The sequence below is a fragment of the Fundulus heteroclitus genome, chromosome 21 (assembly GCF_011125445.2).
Source record: "Fundulus heteroclitus isolate FHET01 chromosome 21, MU-UCD_Fhet_4.1, whole genome shotgun sequence".
NCBI classification, from domain to species: domain Eukaryota; kingdom Metazoa; phylum Chordata; class Actinopteri; order Cyprinodontiformes; family Fundulidae; genus Fundulus; species Fundulus heteroclitus.
Genome location: NC_046381.1, coordinates 33,481,410 through 33,502,021, shown reverse-complemented (window position 1 = coordinate 33,502,021; position 20,612 = coordinate 33,481,410). Strand labels below are relative to the sequence as shown.

Here is a 20,612-nt window from a genome sequence, read left to right as displayed (position 1 = left end):
CTAGGACTAGGAATGGAGGGAGGTCAAGGTTTTCTGTATCGGTAAATAACAACAATGGGATGGCAGCAGTTTGTCTCATTTAATGGCAGGGATGCAGGATAAAGTCATGGCTGCTCTGTAAATCACGTCTGGCAGCCAATAGGCTCAAAGCTAAAGCAAGGAATTCTGGGTACTACCCTGGTGACACCTCCCTCCAACCAACCACGCTATTGGCTGATAAATGTGTATTAAATAAAAAGCAAATGCACTTCCAGGAATACATCCGTTATTTCTACCCTGGTTCCTTTATTGCCTTTCTGAGCTGGGCTTCCAGATGTCGAGCGAAATCGGAAACGGAAGTGCACCACAGAAACGTTTGAAACACCCGCGCTTCCTCATGTCACAAGTGCAGCCGCTGACCTTCTCTCGGCTGTGCGTTACAAATGTTTCAGGGACGAAGCGAGACAGAGGGTGTGTCTGGATATCATCCACAAGATAGTTGCCCGCCTGACCCCGGTGGAACTGCAGGAGCTGCTGGGAGCCGTGACGACGTTCGTCTCTCATCCGTCGCCCGTTTGCAGGGAGAGGATGTACGACATCCTCATGTGGATCCAGGACAACTACGGGTCAGTCTTCCAGGGCGCCGTTCGTCCGACAGATCATAGTCACTCACTTATTGGTAGCCCTGGTTAAAATGTTTAAAAGGCTTAACATGAGCTTTGGCTGCCGTACCATGGTCTCACGCTGAAAGCTGCTGTCTGCAAGCATCAGTCTGTATGTTTTCCAAGAGAACGTAGATTTTAACCAAATTTTTTTTTTTTTTTAAAAAAAAAGGCCCACATCATTTCCAAATCCAGCACCTTCCTAACAGAAAGATGCTAAAACCTGGAAGGCCTTCCTGGTATCTGATGGATGTCTTTCTCTCTCTCGCTCTCTGGCAGCCTCACTGCATCACAGAACTGTCTGAAAACTAGGGCTGAAAAATTAATCGAATTTTTAATATAATCGCGATTTAAAAAAACGCAATTTCCAAATCGCAGTCTGCAATTTTTGGCTATGTAACAATCAGGGAATTAGACACGTCCATTAGGCGTCAGTAAAATGTTTAAAGTGGGTTTGCTGCACATGGAAGGGAAGACAGTTGCAGCAGTGAGATAATATAATTTTATTACTTGTTTACTAGTTTATATAATCATACATAGCATTAAGTACAGGTCAATCAGTTTAATACATAGACTTGCTTGTTGGTTGCACTTTATGTTCAACAAGGATTGATGTCCAAATCAACTAAAAGCTGTTCTCTTGAACAATATTCTGATTAATAGAAACATTAAAAGTTCTTGTTTTAAATAGTCCTTGTTTACAAACATCTTTATTTAGACGTCACTTTTTGTTGCTTGTGGTTAACGCAGAGAAAAGTCAAAATTGCAATTTTGGTTGAAATATATTGTAGACAGAACGCAATTATTTCTGCTCTGAGTTTAGATGCTGCGGGTCTTTTAGCAACTAATCTGCACAGCGAGGAAACAAAATGATTTGTTGTTTGTATATGTTTAAAACGACATGATAAATTAAACTGGAAAAAAAATCGCATTAAATCGCAATATTAAGAAAATAAATCGCAATTAGATTATTTTCCAAAATCGTTCAGCCCTACTGAAAACGGTGTAGAAAATTCAACTTTAAAGCTCCTTCCACGTCTGCTTCCTCTGACTGCGTTTGAGACGCCACACTGATGCCGTACATGGCTAGCTTTGTACAGCACGACCTTTTAGATGTCTAAACACAGTCTAGAACTGACTGGGACAGATGGGATTTTTGAGTTTCCGTCTGGTCGATCACAGGACGGACAAAACTGTCCGCTTTGAGTGAGCGACCGATGCTAATCATTGTCCTGCTCAAAGACCCAGTGATGCTCCTGTTTCAGTTTCCATCAGATCTCTATTGATTGACACGTGTCCTGCTACAAAGACTTTATGACGCAGCGCTCACTAATAAGGTTCCCAGGGTCTTTGGGAGGGAAACAGGCCCGCAGCGTCCTCCGCCGTATGCAGCTGTGATGAGATCCATCCTTTCTTTGACTCTATGCCCACCTGGAGTGTTTCTGTAGCTCAGTCACGGATCCCTCATATCAAAGCACACAGCTCCAGCTAGAGTCTTAGTAGAGTTGATGTTTGTGACGTTTAGACAGAAAAGGTTTTATTTTGGCATCACTTCTAAAGCACTGGTTGGCAAATAGTCTAATTTTTGGTGGCTTAAAGAAACGGGCCGGTTGTGCTGAGCCGTATTCGTATTCTCCAGGAAAACATGAAGGCGTGGATTACCTGTTAGAAATGATTAGAAACTTTGATTGTCTTTAAAAAGTTTAGTAAATAAAAATGTCTGTCGTATGTATTTAAAGGAGTTTTAGGGGTTCTAATACATCTGGCAAAGGGAGGATTTTGTTAAAAGCCATTGTTTCTCCATGTGGGGTTTTCCCTCACTGTGTAAATGGGCATGAATCGAAGGTTGGACTTGGCTCAACTTTTGCAGTGTGAGATCATGCAGCTGCAATCACAGCAAATGATTTATTTTTTTTTTTTTACGTTTCATATCTCATATCTTAATCAGCGGATGCAGTCTCTGATTTTACTCGTGTCTCTTCTCGGCGTTTTGTGTCGGCAGCGATGAAGAAAGCATGGCCGACGGCACCTCTGTGGAGATTCTGGAGGCAGCGAAAGAAACTTTACTTCAAGGACTTTCGGAGGAAAACCAAGGCCTCCAGTACGTCGCCAGCAGCCGAAGCCTTTGTCAGACCAAAGATTGTTCTAAATATTAGATTTGTGTCAAATCGACGCTCCTCGGCTCCCGTCCTTTCCCCCCCCAGGCTTTACGTCCGGAACTTCTGGAGTCAGGAGAAGCGCCTCCCCACGTCGACCCTGGAGCGAATGCTGACGGTGCTCGGTTCGCTGTACTCCTGCCAGATAGAGCGCTGCTTCCTGAGCTTGGCCACCAACCTGCTGCTGGAGGTGACCAGCCAGAGCCCCGACTTCAAGCGGAACATGTTTGAGTTTCCTCTGTCAGAGTGCACCTTCGAGGTCGGCGCAGGTTCTCCTCATTTCTTCGTTTAGGATCTCCAAATAGACCCTCTCCAGATGTTTTTATTCCTTTTTTTTTTTTTATACTTGCAGGACTATGTGATTGATTCAAACTGGCGCTTCAGGAGCACGGTAATGACTCCCATGTTTGTTGAGACCCAAAGCTCTCAGGGCCCCGAGAGCGCAGGGCCCTCCCAGTCCGGGGCCATGAAGGGGAAGCTGCGAGCCACTCAGACCTCGTTAGAGTTTAGCCAAACCCAGGCGCCAGGTACTGCCGGCATCCAGCGTGTGCAGCGAAAAGCACGAGAAGTGAGATTTACGTTTCAAGCCGCGGCGCGAATTCAGTTCAACGTCGTTTTTTTTGGTCTTCTAGGTCGTCGCACCGCCTACAACTGGCTGACGGGCAGCAGCGTGGACACCCTGGCAGATTACTCCTACAGCTCCGAGTCTCTGTCGTCGCTGCTCGTGTTCGATAAGAAATCGGAGCGGCAGGCGGCGGCCAGAAGGCCAGTAGGCGAGGGCTTCGGCATGAGGCGCCTGACCGCGTCCACGGATGAGGTGGACAGCCGCACCAGAGGTTAGTTTCAGAGGAGCTCTGGAAAGGTGAAATGAAATGAAGGTGTGGGGTCTTCACTTGAAACTTGAAACGCTGACTTCCTGCTCAGGTAGAAGAGTCTGGCCAAGCACTGGAGTTTGACTTGAGCATTTCTTTAGGTGCCAACAATAATATGAAAGAAGAAAATAACATGTGGAAGAAAAAAATGTCTAAAAATAGTCTAAAAATGTTTTCTGAGATCATCCGGCCAGGTTTACAATTTTGACGGAAACATTTTGCTGAAACCCTGGAGATGCTGTGACGTTTTCCTTCTGCGTCGTCGGCAGCTGAAAACGAGCGACGGAGCAACATTCTGAGGCTGAGGCGCAGATTCCTGAAAGACCAGGAGAAAGTCAGTCTGGGCTTCGCCCAAAAAGAGATCCAGCAGCAGAAACGGAAGAAGGTCAGGCTCAGGACCGAGCTGCTGACGCTCAACCCAATGTGTTTATTCAGTATTCGTGTAGCCGGTGGTGGCCTGCGTCTTAATATCAGCTGGATCTCTCCCGCAGGAAGAAAAAGCTGACCAGAGGCTGCGAAAGGAGGCCCAGGTGACTCTGTATCGCAACTACAGGGTGGGCGACTTCCCGGATGTCCAGATCCCGTACAGCAGCCTCATCGCTCCCCTTCAAGCTTTAGCTCAGGCAAGGCTGCCACTGGCAGAAGAAAGGGGTACGGAAAACCGTTGTGGCTTTGGACCATGAGTATTTCTGCTTTGTCCCCTAGAGAGATCCGATTTTGGCCAAGCAGCTCTTCAGCTCCCTTTTTGCCGGCATCCTCCAAGAAGCGGATAAGAGACAGGATCTGCAGGCGAGTGGCAGGATTAAGGAGGAGCTGCGCTGCAACATGAACACCTTCCTAAATAAGAGCACGCTCTGCTTCCCTCCATTCATAGCGTGCGTGCAGGTGAGAAGCTAGCAACGTGGAGAGGGTCTGGGGGAGGAAACTTTCAGGGTTCCCACAGGTCCTTGAAATCCTTGATAGTTTGTGAAATAAATTCAAGGCCCTTGAAAGTTCTTGAAAACAGCCAAAAAACACCTTGTCCATTAAAGTCCTTGAATTTTTTTTGTGGGGTTGAAAGTTCACACGGATGACGACTCGTGTCATTATTTTACTACCACACGATCTTTTAAAATGATGTTGATTCCACAGACTTTTAATTTGCAAAAGTACGTTCGCTCTTCTTCGTTAGTTGGTAGGCTGTGGTTTAGGCCTACGTGCGTCCAATAGGTTACATTCATGCAGTGTTGCCAACTCAGCGACTTTGTCGCTATTTTTAGCGACTTTTCAGAGTCAAAGTCAAAAACTAGCTTAATCAAAGATGAAAGTAAGTGAAACAAATTGATATAATTCTGAACATCTCAATGCTGCACTTTTTTCCATAAAATTCCATGAAACGGTAGACTAATGTACATCTTATATGTAATGTAGTATGGCATAGCCATGTACTGTGGATATAAATGTAGGCTATGAATATGATCAATATCAATGTAGGCTATAAATTAAGTCCACTTTCTTGCATTGCTTCTAACCCAACAACTTCTATGCCGTTTAGTCTTTTATTGAATTTGCACTGTATTAAAATATGATAACCTATTCAGCGGTCACAGTAGGTAAATGCCGCCACGTGTGGTCCTTGAATTTGAGGAAATTGGTCCTGGAAAGTCCTTGAAAGGTCCTTGAATTTGATGTTCACCAAGGTGTGGGAACCCTGTTTATTACTAAAGGCTGACCAGTGGATCCTGTCGTCTCTTTAGGACATGTGCTACCAGCAGAGGGAGCTGCAGCAGCTCGAGCCAGCGGCCATTAGCTCCACCTGCCTGGTGAGCCTCCAGCAGCCATCGGGCATCCTGCTGCTGGAGGAGTGTCTGCTGCAGGACGCCGGACCCGAGGAACGCCCCGCCAAACGGGCGCGAGGACGCAGGGAAATCCCGCCTGACACCAACAAATGGATCCACCTGGCAAAGTAAGCTGCAGGTTTACAGTCCACAGACTTACAGAAGTGGACCCGGAAGTTAAAAAGGCAAAACGTTCTGTCTGCAGACTTTACAGGGCGCTGGAGGATTACGATGTGGTGCGCGGCATCTTTGGTGGCAAAGTTGGCACAAAGTCGATCACCTGTACGGCTCTTCAAGCCGAAGCAAACACAGACTTTGCTGAAGCCGTCAAACTTTACAATGAGGTACGGCGCCCTGCCTTGGTGGTAGAAGCTGTTGGTCAAGTCCCCTAGTATGTCTAAGATAATGGATCACAACCTTAAAGCTTAGCCCAGATGGAGGTTCTTTTCTTTGTGTTTAGCAGCAATGTAAATATATTAGTTGTTTTTTTTATTCTGGCAGGCTCTGAACACTGAGGAGTGGCCGGATGGCGAACCCACTGACTCTGAGAAGGATTTCTGGGAAACCGCAGCTTTGGAGGCGTATAACCAGCTGACTGAGTGGAAGTCTCTTCAGTACTGCTCCACTGTGTACATTGATGAGAAGTCTCCTCCCGACCTGGAGAGGATGTGGTCAGAGCCTGTCTACCAGGTAACAAAAGGACCTGCAACTCTCAAACTTTAATATTATTTATGTTTTAAGCCAAACAAAACTAGGATCTTCCCCTCTTATGGAATATGCGCTCAACAATTCAAAATGAGTTGTCATCACAAAATGTTTTAGCATTGACGCAAACATTGCATTAGTAGTTTGAATACCGTATTGTTTGGACTATAAGGCGCACTTAAAATCTTTAAATTGTCTCAAAAATTGATAGTGCGCCCTTATATATGATTACCGTACTGGTTGAGTTTACTGACTGATTTTATGTGGTGCAATGCACTCAAACATCTGTTAAAATGTATAAGTATGACTTTGGTAAGCAACGAAGCCGCTCCGCTCAATGGATATTCAGAGCATTACGGTGTCACAACCTGATCGGACCCCTGAGCTGTCCACAAGACTGCCTGACTGTAAAAACTAGAAGTGCATTCATGTAAGGCAGCCCGCACCTGGAGTATGTGCTAGCAACAATAAACCAAGTTAATTCAATATAAAAGTTCAGTTTATTTTGGCCTTATGTCAGAAACAGGGCAGTGTAGTCCAACTACTCTGTCCTCCTGACAGAGACGGATAGCTCTCTCTTTCAGGAGAGAGATGTGTGGGTGGAATGATATTACACACTTGGGATGAATATTTAATGTGCCTTATAATCCGGTGCGGCTTATGGTCCGGAATTTTTTGAGTTATATGTTATAATAAGAACAAAACATTTCATTAGTTTCCTAATATCTTTGTAAATTTACAGTGCACGTTCATCCTCATAACTTCTGAAGTTCTCTTTTGACGGACGGGGACCATTCTTGTCTTAAATGTGGATTTTAAACACCTTGCACTAACATGGATTGGATTTTATCTACCCAACAAACGCCTCGTCCTCTGCCCCAGACTCTGGGGGAGTGCCTCTAGGATCTATGCTCAGGCCCATACTCACATACTCAGATAAACGTTCAATTAAAGGAAAAATATTCATTTTCTCTTAAACTACTGCTCGTTTGCACTGTTGAAAATCAGTGCATTTCTGGTTTGTTTTTTTATTCTTTCTAAAACGGCTACTTTGGATCTGGGTAGATGGGTGCCTTTTCTGAAATTGTATGTAAAAAAACATAGGTGTGGTATTTGACAGTGATTTTAACTTTAAGAAACAAATTGATACCCCAGTAAAGAAAAAGTTGGATCAAACAGAAGTTTTTTATTAAAAGCGAAGTTGTATTTGTGTTTTAGGAAACTTATAATGATCTTTGCTTTTAATGCTTCTCAGTTAGTCACCAGACATAAGAATAATTTCCGCTCATGTCTTAATAGAAAGACGAGTGAATTAAAGGCCTCCCACTAGCATGATTCAGATCTTAGTTGTACATCAGAGGTTTCGCGCTGCTCTTCTTATCTGCATCTTTTGAGAAATGCCTCAAGACTCTGTTCTCACTGTTGTTGCTTAGGAAGCTTCACATCTCTATTAATAGTTATGCAGATGATACTCATGTAAATCTTTGAAATAGCTCAAGCCCAGTCAGATTGTATTTTGGCTTGATACTGGATTATAAACCCTCACTGATTAGGTATAAATTATTGTTTATACCATATCTGTCTTATTTTCTGGAAGTGGAGAGTACACAAGTGTCCCCACAGCATGATGGCGCCATCACCGTGTTTCATTGAGATGATGGTTTCCATCAGTGCAGCTGCTAAAAGCTTTGGGCATGACTCTACATATTTATCTGTAAAGTAGCTATATAATAAAATGGATACATTTCTGTTTGTTTTAAAATCCATTTTCTTTACCACCTGTTCATTGTCTCAGTCTCCTCCCCTGTGTGGTTCTGCAGTATTGCTGTGCGTTTCTCATCTAAATGAGAGCAAAAGAAAATAAACAGCTGGCTCCTGGGTCTAAGAAGCGTCTCTTTCCTGTCCTGTCAGGAAATGTACCTGCAGCACATGATTCGCAGCATGTTGAAGCAGCTGCAGCTGGGTGAGCGCGACCAAACTCTGCTCAGCTTCATCGACCAGGCCATGAAGGTGGAGGAGCGCAAGAAGCTGCTGGAGAGCCGCCACAGCCAGGAGCTCAGCCTGCTCTACATCCTGCAGGAGGACTACGACCGCGCCAAGTACTACACCAACTACGCCATGCAGCTCTTCATAGAGGTTCGTCCCCGTGTCTCCAGTCGTTGAACAGAAAAGGCATACACAGGTGCCAGAAGTTTACATACACTCATCGGCTTGGCAGGAAAATAGCGCTTCTGGGCTTTTATTGATGCCTTTGTTTTGATGACACGAGATTCAACTTTTGTTTTTCAAAATAAAGAACTGAATGCAGAAGTTATAAACTTTGGTGGATTCCTATTATATATATATATATATATATATATATATATATATATATATATATATATATATATATATATATATATATATATATATATATATAATACACACTGAGGAGGCTTAATTCTGTACATAACATTTGGGTAACCTTGTCGTGTGCAGCCAACAACAAGGTCCTTCTATAATCCTGGCTGTAGATTTGATCCCTCTTCCTATCAGGAATAGTAGAACCCAAGCAGCTTTTAAGCCCTGTCTGTAAATTTGAATAGAGTCCTTCCAGTAGCAAAATGTTAGCCTGCTTTGGGATAATTGTCCAGCCAGGACTATCCTTTACCTAGCAACTTCTCCTTCAAGCCTTAAGCCGTGTCGCTCCTCGTTCTGATCACTTCCCTTTCAGAGCAACAGTTTGGATCAGACTATCAAAGCATGGCCAAAGCTTTATAACCGGTGTAGATGTGAAGGAATTTCGTGAACAAGTAGAAGACTGGTCATGATTTATTTGTGTTGCTGAGACCGCCGGCTCATGTGCGACCTGCTTGCCTCGTCCAGAGTTACTCCAGCGTAGATACACTTCTGACTCAGAGCCGGCTGACCATCCTGCAGTCGGTGCAGGCTCTGACCGAGATCCAGGACTTCCTGTTCTACATTAAGGGAGATGGTGAGATCATGCTGTCTTGAAAAATTGCATCTGATGTCATATAACTGGAAATTTAAAACATCAAATTAATTATCCCAGCATTTCTTCTGGAACTCTTCATATTTTGATATTTTCGCTCTCCTGCTGTGTTTCATCTGATAGTGTCTGTGGGCTCTCTTAAGCGCCTCATCGGATCTTGGACTGACCGGTACCCCGACGCTAAAGTGGATCCGGTGACCGTATGGGATGACATCATCACATCCCGGTGAGGATGGGGGTATTATTTTTGCTGTTTCACCCATAGCTTAGAGAGCCGCGGCCCGGCTCATCCCGCCTCCTGTGTTTCAGGTGCTTCTTTTTAGACCAGATTAGAGAGAAGCTGAGGGGCCCGGCCCCCAGCGACACCATGGAGGTGGACGAGGCACAAGACCCGGCGGGCGACATCGAGACGATAGTGAACGACTGCAAGTTCACCATGAAGCTGCACATGGCTGACAGCGCCTGTCAGCAGGTATTCAGCTAGGAAGTGTTTTTTTGTTTTGTTTTTTTTTCATGCCCTCCTATCCTGTCAGACTCACCTTAAAGAGTAAAATCTTCTTTCGTTTTAGAAAAACTTTTCAGTCACCACCAAGCTGCTGAAGGAACTCCACAGGGAAGCCAGAAGCAACAGAGGCTGGCTGCTGCGCTGGGTCCACTGCTTCAGCAGCTATAACCACAAGCGCAGCCATGCGCAGGGGCCGGTGGAGCAGATCGGTTCCATGCTGAAGACCATCCCGCTGCTGGGTAATAACAACCACCCTCTCCTCCCGCATGGGGAACATTTCCATGTTTGAGTAACCTCCTTTTCCTGTGCAGAGGAGCTGGAGGCAGACTGCCAGAGCGCCGAATCGAAAGTGTTCAGACGGCAGAAGATACTCCAGGGCACGTCTTTCCACATCTTGGCCTCGGCTGTGGGCAGAAGTCCGTCCGTCCTGGGAACTCTCGGAGCTGACAAAAAGGAGAGAGTCGTCCAGCTTTCAGGAGCTGCGTGGCCCACTGACAATCCAGAGGTGCCCATAAAACACTTTGGTCTTTCTCAAGCATACTCGGTGAACGGTTTTCCATCTGTGATTCGTAACGATGAAGTTGAAAAGCATCTAACGTTATGCCCTCCATGCCTGCAGGAAGCGGAGGTGGGACTGCAGCTGCGTGCGCTGCGGCTGCTGTGTGAGGCGAGCAGGAAGGCCGACGAGGAGCGGCAGTCTTTTGCTCAGGACTTCGTGGAGAGCAGCAGCATCACAGAGACGTACATGGCTTTGGCCAACTTCTGCGACAAGCTGCTGCGAGACGTCGAGCAGAACGACACCGGTGACTGACCGACTTAGTATCAACGCCGCACATTTACAGGGCCCTGCTAAAGCATTTCCTGTTTCATCTGGTTTAAGCCGTGATCAGGAGTGTGTGTGATGATCAACCCCCTTTACTCTGATACCTCTTAAGCTAAATTCTGCACACCTAATTGCCTTCAGAAGGCAACTCCATTGTAAATTCAGTCTGCATGTGTTTTGTTGTCCAATCTAATGAGCGCATCTGGTTAGTGTTTAATCTCAGAAATACAGCTGAACGTTTTGGGCTACAGGAAAAATGATACTGCACATCACCCTGACACAGCATCCCTATCATACAACATGGTGTAGGCAGCATCATGCTGCGGGGACGCTTTGTGTCAACAGCGACGGAAATGCTGGAAGAAATCCAGAAGACTTTGGTTCTAGGACCGAGGTTTGCCTTCCAGCAGGACAACAATCCTGAACATGCAACCAGAGTTACAAAGGAATGGATTAGAGCAGAGCATTTTGATGTGTTTAAAAGGCCTAGTCAAAGTCCAGACCAAACCCAATCAAGAATTTGCTGCAAGACTTAAATATTTATGCCCACAGATCATATTGGTCTGATATTCAGCTATTCTGCAAGACAGTCAAACATGTTAGTCCCTAGATGTGCACAGCTAGGAGAGACAAAGAGACGAGCAGATGTTGGTTTATTTTATGTATTGTTTCATATCCACCCTGCAATCTGGCACCTCTTTGTGTTGATTTATCACATTAAATCCCAAATACTTTAAGTGTTATGAATACTTTGGCAAGACACTGTAAATATGCAAGACAGATATTTAATTATTTGATGTGTGTGGATTTTTCCCCCTTCTGGGTAACTGAGACGATGCTCGTTTGTTATAAATTGTCACAGTATTTTCCAAGGTGGTCATTTCTTCTTCTCATGCATTTGAATACAGTCAGTCAATTCCCAGAGCTCCTGGCCCTGCCTGTGCATGTAGTGCAGAGCATGCTGAACGCACTGAAGATGAACTCCGAGGAGGCTCGCCTCAAGTTTCCGCGTCTGCTGCAGATCATCGAGCTGTATCCCTCCGAAACGCTGGACCTCATGACCAAAGAGGTGCGTTTACCCGTTCACACCGTGTATGTAAACTGGCCTTCAGATGTAGGCGCTAAAAACCTAATTGTGTAAATTAGGCAAGTATTTTAAAAGAATGAGAGCCCAGTGGATCCATCGCTCTGTTTGTGTTCAGATGATGTCGGTTCCCTGCTGGATCCTGATCAGCTGGATCAGCCAGATGGTTGCTCTGCTGGACAAGCCTGAGGCTGTAGCTGTGCAGCACTGCGTTGAGCAGGTAGCGAAGTGCTACCCTCAAGCGCTGGTCTACCCTCTCATGATCAGCGGTGAGAGTTACCGCTTTGAGGAGTCGGCAACTGGACACCAGCAGCGGGAATTTGTCAACAGGTTGACTTCTTACGTTTAATTTGTTTTCAAAGAGCAATTTTTCATTGTTTTACTTTTTCTTTTTTTTTATGTATAATTTTTTGTGAATGTTTATGTGTCAATAGGCTCAGGAGCTTACTAGATAAAGGAGGCGCTGTGAAGAACTTTGTGGATGCCCTGCAGCAGCTGTCAAATCCTGAAATGATCTTTAAGGTTATTTTCCGTGCCATAAAAATCAAACTACAGCTTTATTTTTGTGTGTTTTCTTTGGCCTGACACTGTTTCGCCTGCCTTTCACAGGACTGGTGGGAAAGTGTGAAAAATGAAATGGAGAAGCCTACCTTCAGCAAGAAGCAGATGGGTGACATGTATGAGGAGATACACTCCTTGCTCTTAGATCCAAACACCAAGGGCCACGGAGTGTTTCGCAAGAAATTTATACAAGTTTGTACCTTACTTTACTGCAATTTATATTCTACATAACAAATGCGTATTTAAATTTTTTCAAAATAAAAATTTCAAAAGTGCAGTTTCTAATTATAATAGTCAGAATTCCTAATTTGTTTTGCATTTTTGCAGTTAATAATAATATTAATGCATTTTTTTAAAAGCGCCTTTCATAACACTCAAGGACACTGAACAAAATTAAAACCAAATGAATGGCAATACATTACAACAAAATCACAGCTTACATCTCCACAGACCCCACACATCCTGCACACATGCTGCTTACAGTTTTATCTTCAGGTTGGTACTACAAAGCTTTACTTGCAAAAACCAGACAACACAGAAAATGTGTCATCCCCATGCTGTCACTCTGATGAGCACTTAACAATTAAGAGTGCCCAGATTAATACCATGCACATTTATACCAGTCATGTCTTTTTTCACTAAAATGTATACATATTTATAAAAAAAAATAATTATTGAACTTTTTTGTATATTGTACTTAAAATCTCTTCACTGAGAGAAAAGTGGAACCAAAGTAAAATCCCTTGTTGAATGAAGCAGCCTGGCAATTGAAACTAATTCTGGATTCTGAAATGTCCTAGCCAGAACAAACTTTGTTCTTGTTTTCCCCCAACTCAATAAAATAATAAACTTCTCTGTTTTAGGCAAGTGCAGAACGCTATTAAATTTCAGTTATTTTTGATACAAACTGAGATCTTAAATCAGATTGATTTAAATCTGTTAAGGAATGTTTTTTTCTTTACGAGTTATGATTTTATGCAGGGAAATTGGGTTTAAAATTGTTATGATGTTTTGTATTGCATGTTTTCCATGCCGTCCATCCTACATGCTAATTATTTGTTATTTACACAAACTGCTCATAACATAATTTCTAGTTGATTGTAATTCATTCATAATAATAATATGTTATATAATTTCTTGTGTGTTTTTTTTTTTTTAAATAGCTTGTGCTAGCTAGCAGGAACAGCTAGCTAGCAAGTACTAGCTATGCTAGCTGTGATGCTAGTAAGAAAATAGACAAAAGACTTTTTTACACCAAAAATTAACAAAATAGTAAATACAAAAGTACAAAATATATTTGGCAATGAAGTATTTATTGGATATTTTATCTTAGGATTCATGCCAATTAAATTTTTACCGTCTATGTGCTTTAATATTTCTCAACACAGAAATTGCTACAGCTGTAACTCAGCTAGTCCATTTAAATGGACTGCAAATGAGCAGAGAATCCCTTTACTGACCTAAAAGTCCATTTCGCTACAGTAGGTAGTACCTCAAGTTGGAAATAATTTTTTTAATATTCCGTCTCTGGAGAAAAATCAATAGTGTATTGAAGTGAGCAGAAGTTTGATATATTTCCTGTTATTCAACTACATGAAGTTCTCATCATACTAATTTCTAATTCTTTATTTTACTTCTACTCAGCACCCTGTAGGGAAGCTATGTAGCATAAGAAAAGTGCATATGGTTTAATGGATGACGTTAAATATATTAACGCAGAAATTATTGAAATACTAGATGCTTTGCGTTTGCTTGAGTTTTTAGTCTGGCAGAATTACATGCCCTTCATTTGTTTCATATAAACATAAAAAAATTGGTACAACTCAACTCTTGCATGTTTACGTCCTTACAACACGCCACTTTGAAAAACGTCCAGTTAATTTTCACTCCATTGTAGTTGACTGCAATTGTTACATGCCTTTTTGAGGTGTTTGAAAAACCTTTCACTGCATTTTGCTGATTAGACTCGGAGGTATCAAACGAGAGGGTCACCTTGGACTCTGTTCTGTTCTTGCAGAAATTCTCCAAAAATGTGGAGAAACTCTTGGGACGTAACGGTAACAATGTTTTTGAGAAGAGGAAAGACAAAAAGTTTCTGCAAGAGGTGAATAATCTGGCAGACTCCATGCGTGGATTTCAGAAGGAACCGGGGAATCTGAAGGAGTACTCACCCTGGTTGAGTGGATTTAAAGCCGATCCATTCAGCAACGAGCTGGAGATTCCAGGTCACTCAACTAGATCACAATCATCCTTATAAAAAACTCAGCATGAAGAGTGTTGGGTCATTTTCTGTCTTAAATTTAATAAAAAGGAAATGTGTTTAATTAATGTAGTTATAATATATAATATGGTATCATTGTATCATATGCCCTGCAGTTATCACAATTCTAATGTTTCAGATGTGAAAAGGGATACTTTTTAAATGTAAAGCTGTTTTATTTCCTCTTTGCAGGACAATATGATGGGCGATCTAAACCATTACCAGAGTATCATGCAAAAATAACTGGCTTTGATGAAAGGGTAGGCAGTTGTGCACATCCACTTTAAAAGAGAACACAGCTGTTGTATTAACCTGGGTTCAGCATATGCCTCGCAGGTAAAGGTGATGTCTTCCATGCGTCGTCCCAAACGTCTGGTCATCCGAGGGGACGATGAACGGGACCACCCGTTTCTGGTGAAAGGTGGGGAGGACCTGCGGCAGGACCAGCGCATCGAGCAGCTTTTTGCCGTAATGAACATTGTGTTGAGCCACGACACCTCCTGCACGCGCAGAGGGTTGCAGCTCCGCACTTATCAAGTCATTCCCATAACCACCAGGTACTGGACCTGTCTCTTCTTCACTCCTTTTACCTTTTAGTCTACATTAACACCTACTATATAGACTTATAGAGGGATATGGTGACACCCCATCAAGCTTTAACGACGTTCTCCCTTTGCCAACTTAATTGCCTCATAGAGTATATACAAGAACATATTACTATTTTGTGGCATTTTTTAAATTCTGTGACATTTCAACGTCATTTGAGTTTGGGTTCCATTAACAGTGTAGACGAAGGTGCCCTGGACCGATCTAAATAGAATTTTTTGGCCTACTTTGTGTTGAACAAACTCTGAATCATCTAAATGTGAAACCTGGTGGTGGCTGCATCATGTCGTGAGGCTATTTTATCTTGAGCAGAGACAAGAAAGCTAGTCAGAGCTGATGGTAAGGATGGAGCTAAAAAGACCTATACACAAATAACCTGTGTGAGGCTGTGGACAACAGCAGATGACTACAATAGACTGGGTTAGATCAAAGCATATTGTTTTTTTTTTAGAATGGCCCAAATGAAGTCTGGGTCTAGATCCAACTGAGAATCTGTGGTCCCAATAAAATACGTTGACGTTTGCGGCTACAGCGTGACAAAACGTGTAAAAGTTAAAGTGGTTTGAATCCCTTTGCCAGTCACTGACCTTTGGTTCAATAACTCCACTGAAATAAATAAGGGGTAAAAAAAAACGATTCAGTGTTGAAGGATAAAACGACAATAAGTTGCTTATCTTTGCTTTCCAGAATTGGTCTAATTGAGTGGATGGAAAATACATGCACTCTGAAAGAGTTCATCTGCAACACCCTGACGCCAGAGGAGAGCCAAACGACAGGAAAGTACGCTACGTATTGTTTTACCGACACTTAGCCTTTCATCTGCGACGCTAACGAAACCTCTCTGAGATTTGAAAGCTGATATTATTAAATAAATCAGGTCTTATTCCAGTACTGTTGCACACTGCATTGATTTCTCTATTTCAGAATATTCTCTTTCTGTTTCAGATGTACTGACCTTTATAGAAAATGGCTCGCCACCTTTAAAGAAGGTTCTTCATCTGATATCCACCTGTATGGACTGTCTTACAAGTAAGCTGGGTGAATGGGCTGCGTATCTCTGTTGTATGTGATGGGAAATATTCATCCCAACTTTACCTCCATGGTTGTCTTTACTAGGAAAGCAAAACGGGCCGATGCAGTCAGCAATTTCCTGAAAATCTTGCAGCACGTGCCCAGTGATCTGCTCAAGTATGTCCGATACTTCAAAATAAATGTAGCGATTAGTGTTTGCCTCTCGGAGGTCGCTCTCTCTTATGTTTTGCTCTCAGGAGAGCTTTCCTGAAGATGTGCAACGGTCCCGAGGCGTTCCTCTCCCTGCGGTCCCACTTCACCAGCTCCCACGCTTTGCTGTGCGTGAGCCACTGGGTTCTGGGAATCGGAGACCGCCACCTTTCCAACTTCATGATCAACATGGAAACTGGAGGCATGATCGGCATCGACTTCGGCCACGCCTTTGGATCAGCCACACAGGTGTGCCTAATGCCCTAAAAGCCCTTAAACGTGCTATGGTTCCAGGTCTGATGAGGTCTGCTCACACCGTGGATTGTCATGCCTCCCTCCAGTTCCTCCCTGTGCCGGAGCTCATGCCCTTCCGACTGACTCAGCAGTTTGTGAATCTGATGAAGCCGTTGAAGGAGTCCGGTTTGATCCAGAGCACCATGGTCCACTCTCTGCGAGCCTACAGGGCCGAGCCGGACCTGCTGCTAAACACCATGGATGTGTTCGTAAAGGAGCCCTCGCTGGACTGGAAGGTAACCAGAAGGACTGCTCAGGTTCCCAATGATCACGTTTCTCCATCATGGATCCATTGCTCTGTGTAGAATAGGAGGTTATAGTATCTGGCCTCTCCTCAAGTTTCATATCTTGACTTTGAGATATACCTTATTATTCATTATCTAATCTGTTACATCCAGATGTAACTCTGTGACCATCCCACTCAACAGAAAGTGACTTTTTAGTTTGTTTTTCTGTGAACTTTCCCCCATTCCATTATGATTTTTATTGAATTAGTATTAAAATTATAATGTATCTGCTTTTTCTACAACACAGGATATTAGCAAACATCTAGCTCAACAGTGGGACATGCTGGAGAAAGAGCTTGATTAATCCTAAATGTAATGAAATAATTTCAGAAATGTTTACAGCTCCTTATTGTACTTTTTAAAATAGATCTCCATGCTGGGGTGGGTGGAGCTGGGGTGCTGTTCTGTGTAATTAGTAAAAAACAAAAAGTAAAAAAATAAATAAATTCATAAAACGATTTTTATTAAGTGTAAAAATTAAGACAGTCATAAAATAAAATCCAATTAAAATCTCTTGTGAATGTCTCAAAGCCATTGGGCTATTCTGCACAACCTCTTATTTCCATATAAATCTGTAAGCTTCAGAATCTGATGGTTGCGTTGGGGACTTCATGGTCCTAATTTGTCTGAATTAGTTTCAGGGATGTTACAAATACGTTAAAAATAATCTTGTTTTTTCCCCCTTTGCTTTTACGCAGAACTTCGAGATGAAACAACTGAAAAAAGGAGGCACGTGGACCGAGAGCATCAACACCAAAGAAATCAACTGGTTCCCCCTGCAGAAGGTGAAGTTCGCCAGAAGGAAACTAGAGGGCGCTAATCCTGCCACAATAACCAGGTACCTGCACCTCATTGTATATTTGGGGATTTACAGTGAAGTTAGGGGGTATAAATTGAAGGCCAAGGTTTTTTTATTCCATATTATGAGTAGATGCGGTGCCCTAATCTGGAATGCACTGCATGTCATTTAATCCTGCTTTTCTAATAATGGTTTTTATACAGCTTCCACCATGACTCCTACTTACCCTGCAAAGATATTACCCGTGTCTCACGATTTGTCTCTTCCAACAGCGAGGAGCTGAAGCTGGGCTTCGAGAAGGACGCTGCCTTCCCAGGGATGCAGGGGGTGGCTTTGGGATCTGCGGAGCACAACATCCGGGCCAAGCATCCCGCTGCAGGCCTGTCTGTGGAGCAGCAGGTGGACTGTCTGCTCGACCAGGCCATGGACCCAAATGTGCTCAGCAGAGTTTACGTGGGCTGGGAGCCATGGATGTGATGTCAATCGCCTGTTTGTTCTTGATACTTGTTGTTGGATGAAATGGTTGTAATTGTTGGGGGGGACCAACTTGTTGCTATGTTGGATGTGAGCGCGTTTTTAAGGTTAAAACATGTTGAATGGCTACTGTCTTGTGGAAATTAACTTTCATGAACTGAGAAACGGAAAAATTGCTGCATTTTAACAGAAATTAACAAAATCAAACCAAATGTAAACCTGGAGTTGTGATCCTGTAAGATTGCTGTAAGCGTCTAGATTCAAATAAAATGTTACTAAGTCGTCGGCGTGTGGGGCTGATTTTAGCTGTGATATTCAGAAATTAGAATCATATTTTTTTTTTTTTTATCCTTTGATTATTTAAAGTGCCTAAGAAAAGTATTCACACCCCTTGACATCTTCCACGTTTGTCACTCTACTACTACGTATGTTATGTGATAGACCTACAGAAAATAAGCTGAGAAGTGGTAAGGAAAGGATGCATGGTTTTTAACATTTCACAAAGACGTGCATCGTATTCATCCAGCTTAATTCCCTAAAATAAAGTCCATCCATAAATGAATTAGTAAATGAGTCCCCCTGCGTGTAGAAATACAGCCGTTCCACCAATGCCTCCCTGGTTTATTAGAGAACATTTGGGAAGTTTGAAAAATAAATTTATCACCACATATAAATACATATTAAACCCATGCTTTGTTAAAAAAGAAAAAAAAAAAGATATGGGATGTGGAAGGACAAAAAAAAGAGACAGCTGGGCTGACATTTGTAATATTCTGGGCATTGTCCAAAGAAAAGAAACATTTGCCGTTAGGTTAGAAGCAGAAAACAGGTCTGTTTAAATTATCAATCTATACAAATCTTTTTATACTAATTTTAGAACGATGAAGCTAATTACCCCCACTACAAAATCACTATAAAATATTGTATTGAAGGACCACTTATCCTTTACCTCAGAGTTTAGTTGTGATTCTCCAACAGGTAGTGTGATCGCTCAAATAAGTTAAATACACACGGGTCTAAAAAGAAACTTTTTTTTTTAGATCTTTCATATCAAGCAGAAAAAAATATGATTGTTCAAAAGATTATGGTTTAATGGATTTTGTTCTGTTAAACATGACTCCTGGACAGGTGTCGAGATCTTCAGAAAGACTGAGTGAAAGTCTGGCCTCTGATTTAACCCTGTTAACCAAGTTACTGAAACCAACTGACTTTTTGGTAATCTAATTTACTGAATATGACTGTGTAAATGCATTCAGGATCTGATAAATAACTACTAATTAGCATTAGTACCTCATGTTGATTTTCTTATCTTAAACTATGTATGAGCTTGACAATATTTTAATTCTAAAAAAAAAATAAACGATCCTTTTGTCTTTTAAAATGTGTGACAGAAAATTTTCAACAGGAAATAATTTACTTCAGACTGATAAATTTCTAAATGAGAGTGACTGATTGGTGTGTATATATATATATAGCTTGGTGCTGGAACTCATTACTCATTATTGTCTAAAGAAATGGTGCAACTCTAGATGTGACACAACCATCTAGAGTTGCATCATGAGGCCGTGGCCTCTAAAGGTTGTTTTCTGGTTTTGCTACCAGGATTATAACGCCACTGGCCTCACCTGTGCCTTCAGACAAAGCATCTGTACATGGGATAAGACTATGATTAGAACCATTAAACATGCTCAGTAACATGTTTTAAAGAAGAAAAGCAGAACTCTTCTGATATACGAAGCATCAAGAGCCGGGCTGGATTATGTAAGGCAGGAAGCGGCAGCTGTAAATCCCCAGGAAAGCAGAACTATCGACACATTCTCGTTCCTGGTAATCTTCGTAAGACGTGACCTGCAACACATTTCTAAAACTAACCTGAAGTCTCGTTATTCCTTTAGCGACGTATAAAAAGCTCCAGAAAGTCGAGTTGTTGTTTTTTTAAATGGTAAATGCTTTTTCACATTATCGATGCAATTACTGTAAAGAAAACAATTGTAAAAAGAAAAACATAAAAGACATAATTTTTGAAAATACTGGTTAAAGTTGTATGTGATGGCTGGTAATTCACAATATTGGCGGGAGGAAAATGTGACTTAAATCCAAAGACGCCTAGTCATGAAGGCCTTTTTGGAGTCTAGCTGGTAAATTAAAAGGTTTTCTACTATACGTCCTGTATGTATTAAAATAAAAATAATCTAAAGAAACGTTGCATGATTTCTACCAGGAGCTGAATCTTAACCTCGTGTAAGTCTCCACTGCTGCTGTTCCTTCCTTCCCTAGCTCTCCTTAGAGAACCTGGGTTATTATAAAAAACATCACCTGCGTTAATGGACGACTCTACACACATATTGATACAAGGACAGAATCTAACAGAAATCTGAAAAGACCACGATCAAGGTTTAGTAATAATTTCCTTTAATATATATATATATATATATATGTAGTGTGGCTGATTCTTGCTGAAGTCCCCCCCCCCCGTGGTCAAAATCATTATTAAAAATGATTTCAATAAAAACAA

At 42.3% G+C, this 20,612-nt stretch overlaps 1 protein-coding gene across 1 annotated transcript in view; it reads left to right on the top strand.

Annotated features, from left to right (window-relative positions):
• Nucleotides 1–18,379, top strand: part of prkdc (protein kinase, DNA-activated, catalytic subunit) — a 49,116-nt gene extending 30,737 nt beyond the window's left edge. Inside the window, exons 55-86 of the mRNA XM_012855851.3 lie at nucleotides 432–605; nucleotides 2,644–2,742; nucleotides 2,846–3,056; nucleotides 3,150–3,324; nucleotides 3,430–3,633; nucleotides 3,939–4,054; nucleotides 4,161–4,292; nucleotides 4,375–4,554; nucleotides 5,406–5,614; nucleotides 5,692–5,830; nucleotides 5,988–6,176; nucleotides 8,103–8,327; nucleotides 9,057–9,165; nucleotides 9,307–9,409; nucleotides 9,493–9,655; nucleotides 9,753–9,927; nucleotides 10,000–10,193; nucleotides 10,308–10,491; nucleotides 11,420–11,580; nucleotides 11,714–11,925; nucleotides 12,030–12,117; nucleotides 12,205–12,348; nucleotides 14,174–14,381; nucleotides 14,609–14,676; nucleotides 14,753–14,973; nucleotides 15,710–15,802; nucleotides 15,968–16,051; nucleotides 16,139–16,210; nucleotides 16,291–16,492; nucleotides 16,585–16,773; nucleotides 17,523–17,662; nucleotides 17,896–18,379. Of these exons, the coding sequence (XP_012711305.2) occupies nucleotides 432–605; nucleotides 2,644–2,742; nucleotides 2,846–3,056; nucleotides 3,150–3,324; nucleotides 3,430–3,633; nucleotides 3,939–4,054; nucleotides 4,161–4,292; nucleotides 4,375–4,554; nucleotides 5,406–5,614; nucleotides 5,692–5,830; nucleotides 5,988–6,176; nucleotides 8,103–8,327; nucleotides 9,057–9,165; nucleotides 9,307–9,409; nucleotides 9,493–9,655; nucleotides 9,753–9,927; nucleotides 10,000–10,193; nucleotides 10,308–10,491; nucleotides 11,420–11,580; nucleotides 11,714–11,925; nucleotides 12,030–12,117; nucleotides 12,205–12,348; nucleotides 14,174–14,381; nucleotides 14,609–14,676; nucleotides 14,753–14,973; nucleotides 15,710–15,802; nucleotides 15,968–16,051; nucleotides 16,139–16,210; nucleotides 16,291–16,492; nucleotides 16,585–16,773; nucleotides 17,523–17,662; nucleotides 17,896–18,100 (5,068 nt within the window). The 3' untranslated portion in view covers nucleotides 18,101–18,379. The remainder of the gene's footprint in view (nucleotides 1–431; nucleotides 606–2,643; nucleotides 2,743–2,845; nucleotides 3,057–3,149; nucleotides 3,325–3,429; nucleotides 3,634–3,938; nucleotides 4,055–4,160; nucleotides 4,293–4,374; nucleotides 4,555–5,405; nucleotides 5,615–5,691; nucleotides 5,831–5,987; nucleotides 6,177–8,102; nucleotides 8,328–9,056; nucleotides 9,166–9,306; nucleotides 9,410–9,492; nucleotides 9,656–9,752; nucleotides 9,928–9,999; nucleotides 10,194–10,307; nucleotides 10,492–11,419; nucleotides 11,581–11,713; nucleotides 11,926–12,029; nucleotides 12,118–12,204; nucleotides 12,349–14,173; nucleotides 14,382–14,608; nucleotides 14,677–14,752; nucleotides 14,974–15,709; nucleotides 15,803–15,967; nucleotides 16,052–16,138; nucleotides 16,211–16,290; nucleotides 16,493–16,584; nucleotides 16,774–17,522; nucleotides 17,663–17,895) is intronic.
• The last annotated feature ends 2,233 nt before the right edge of the window (nucleotides 18,380–20,612 follow it).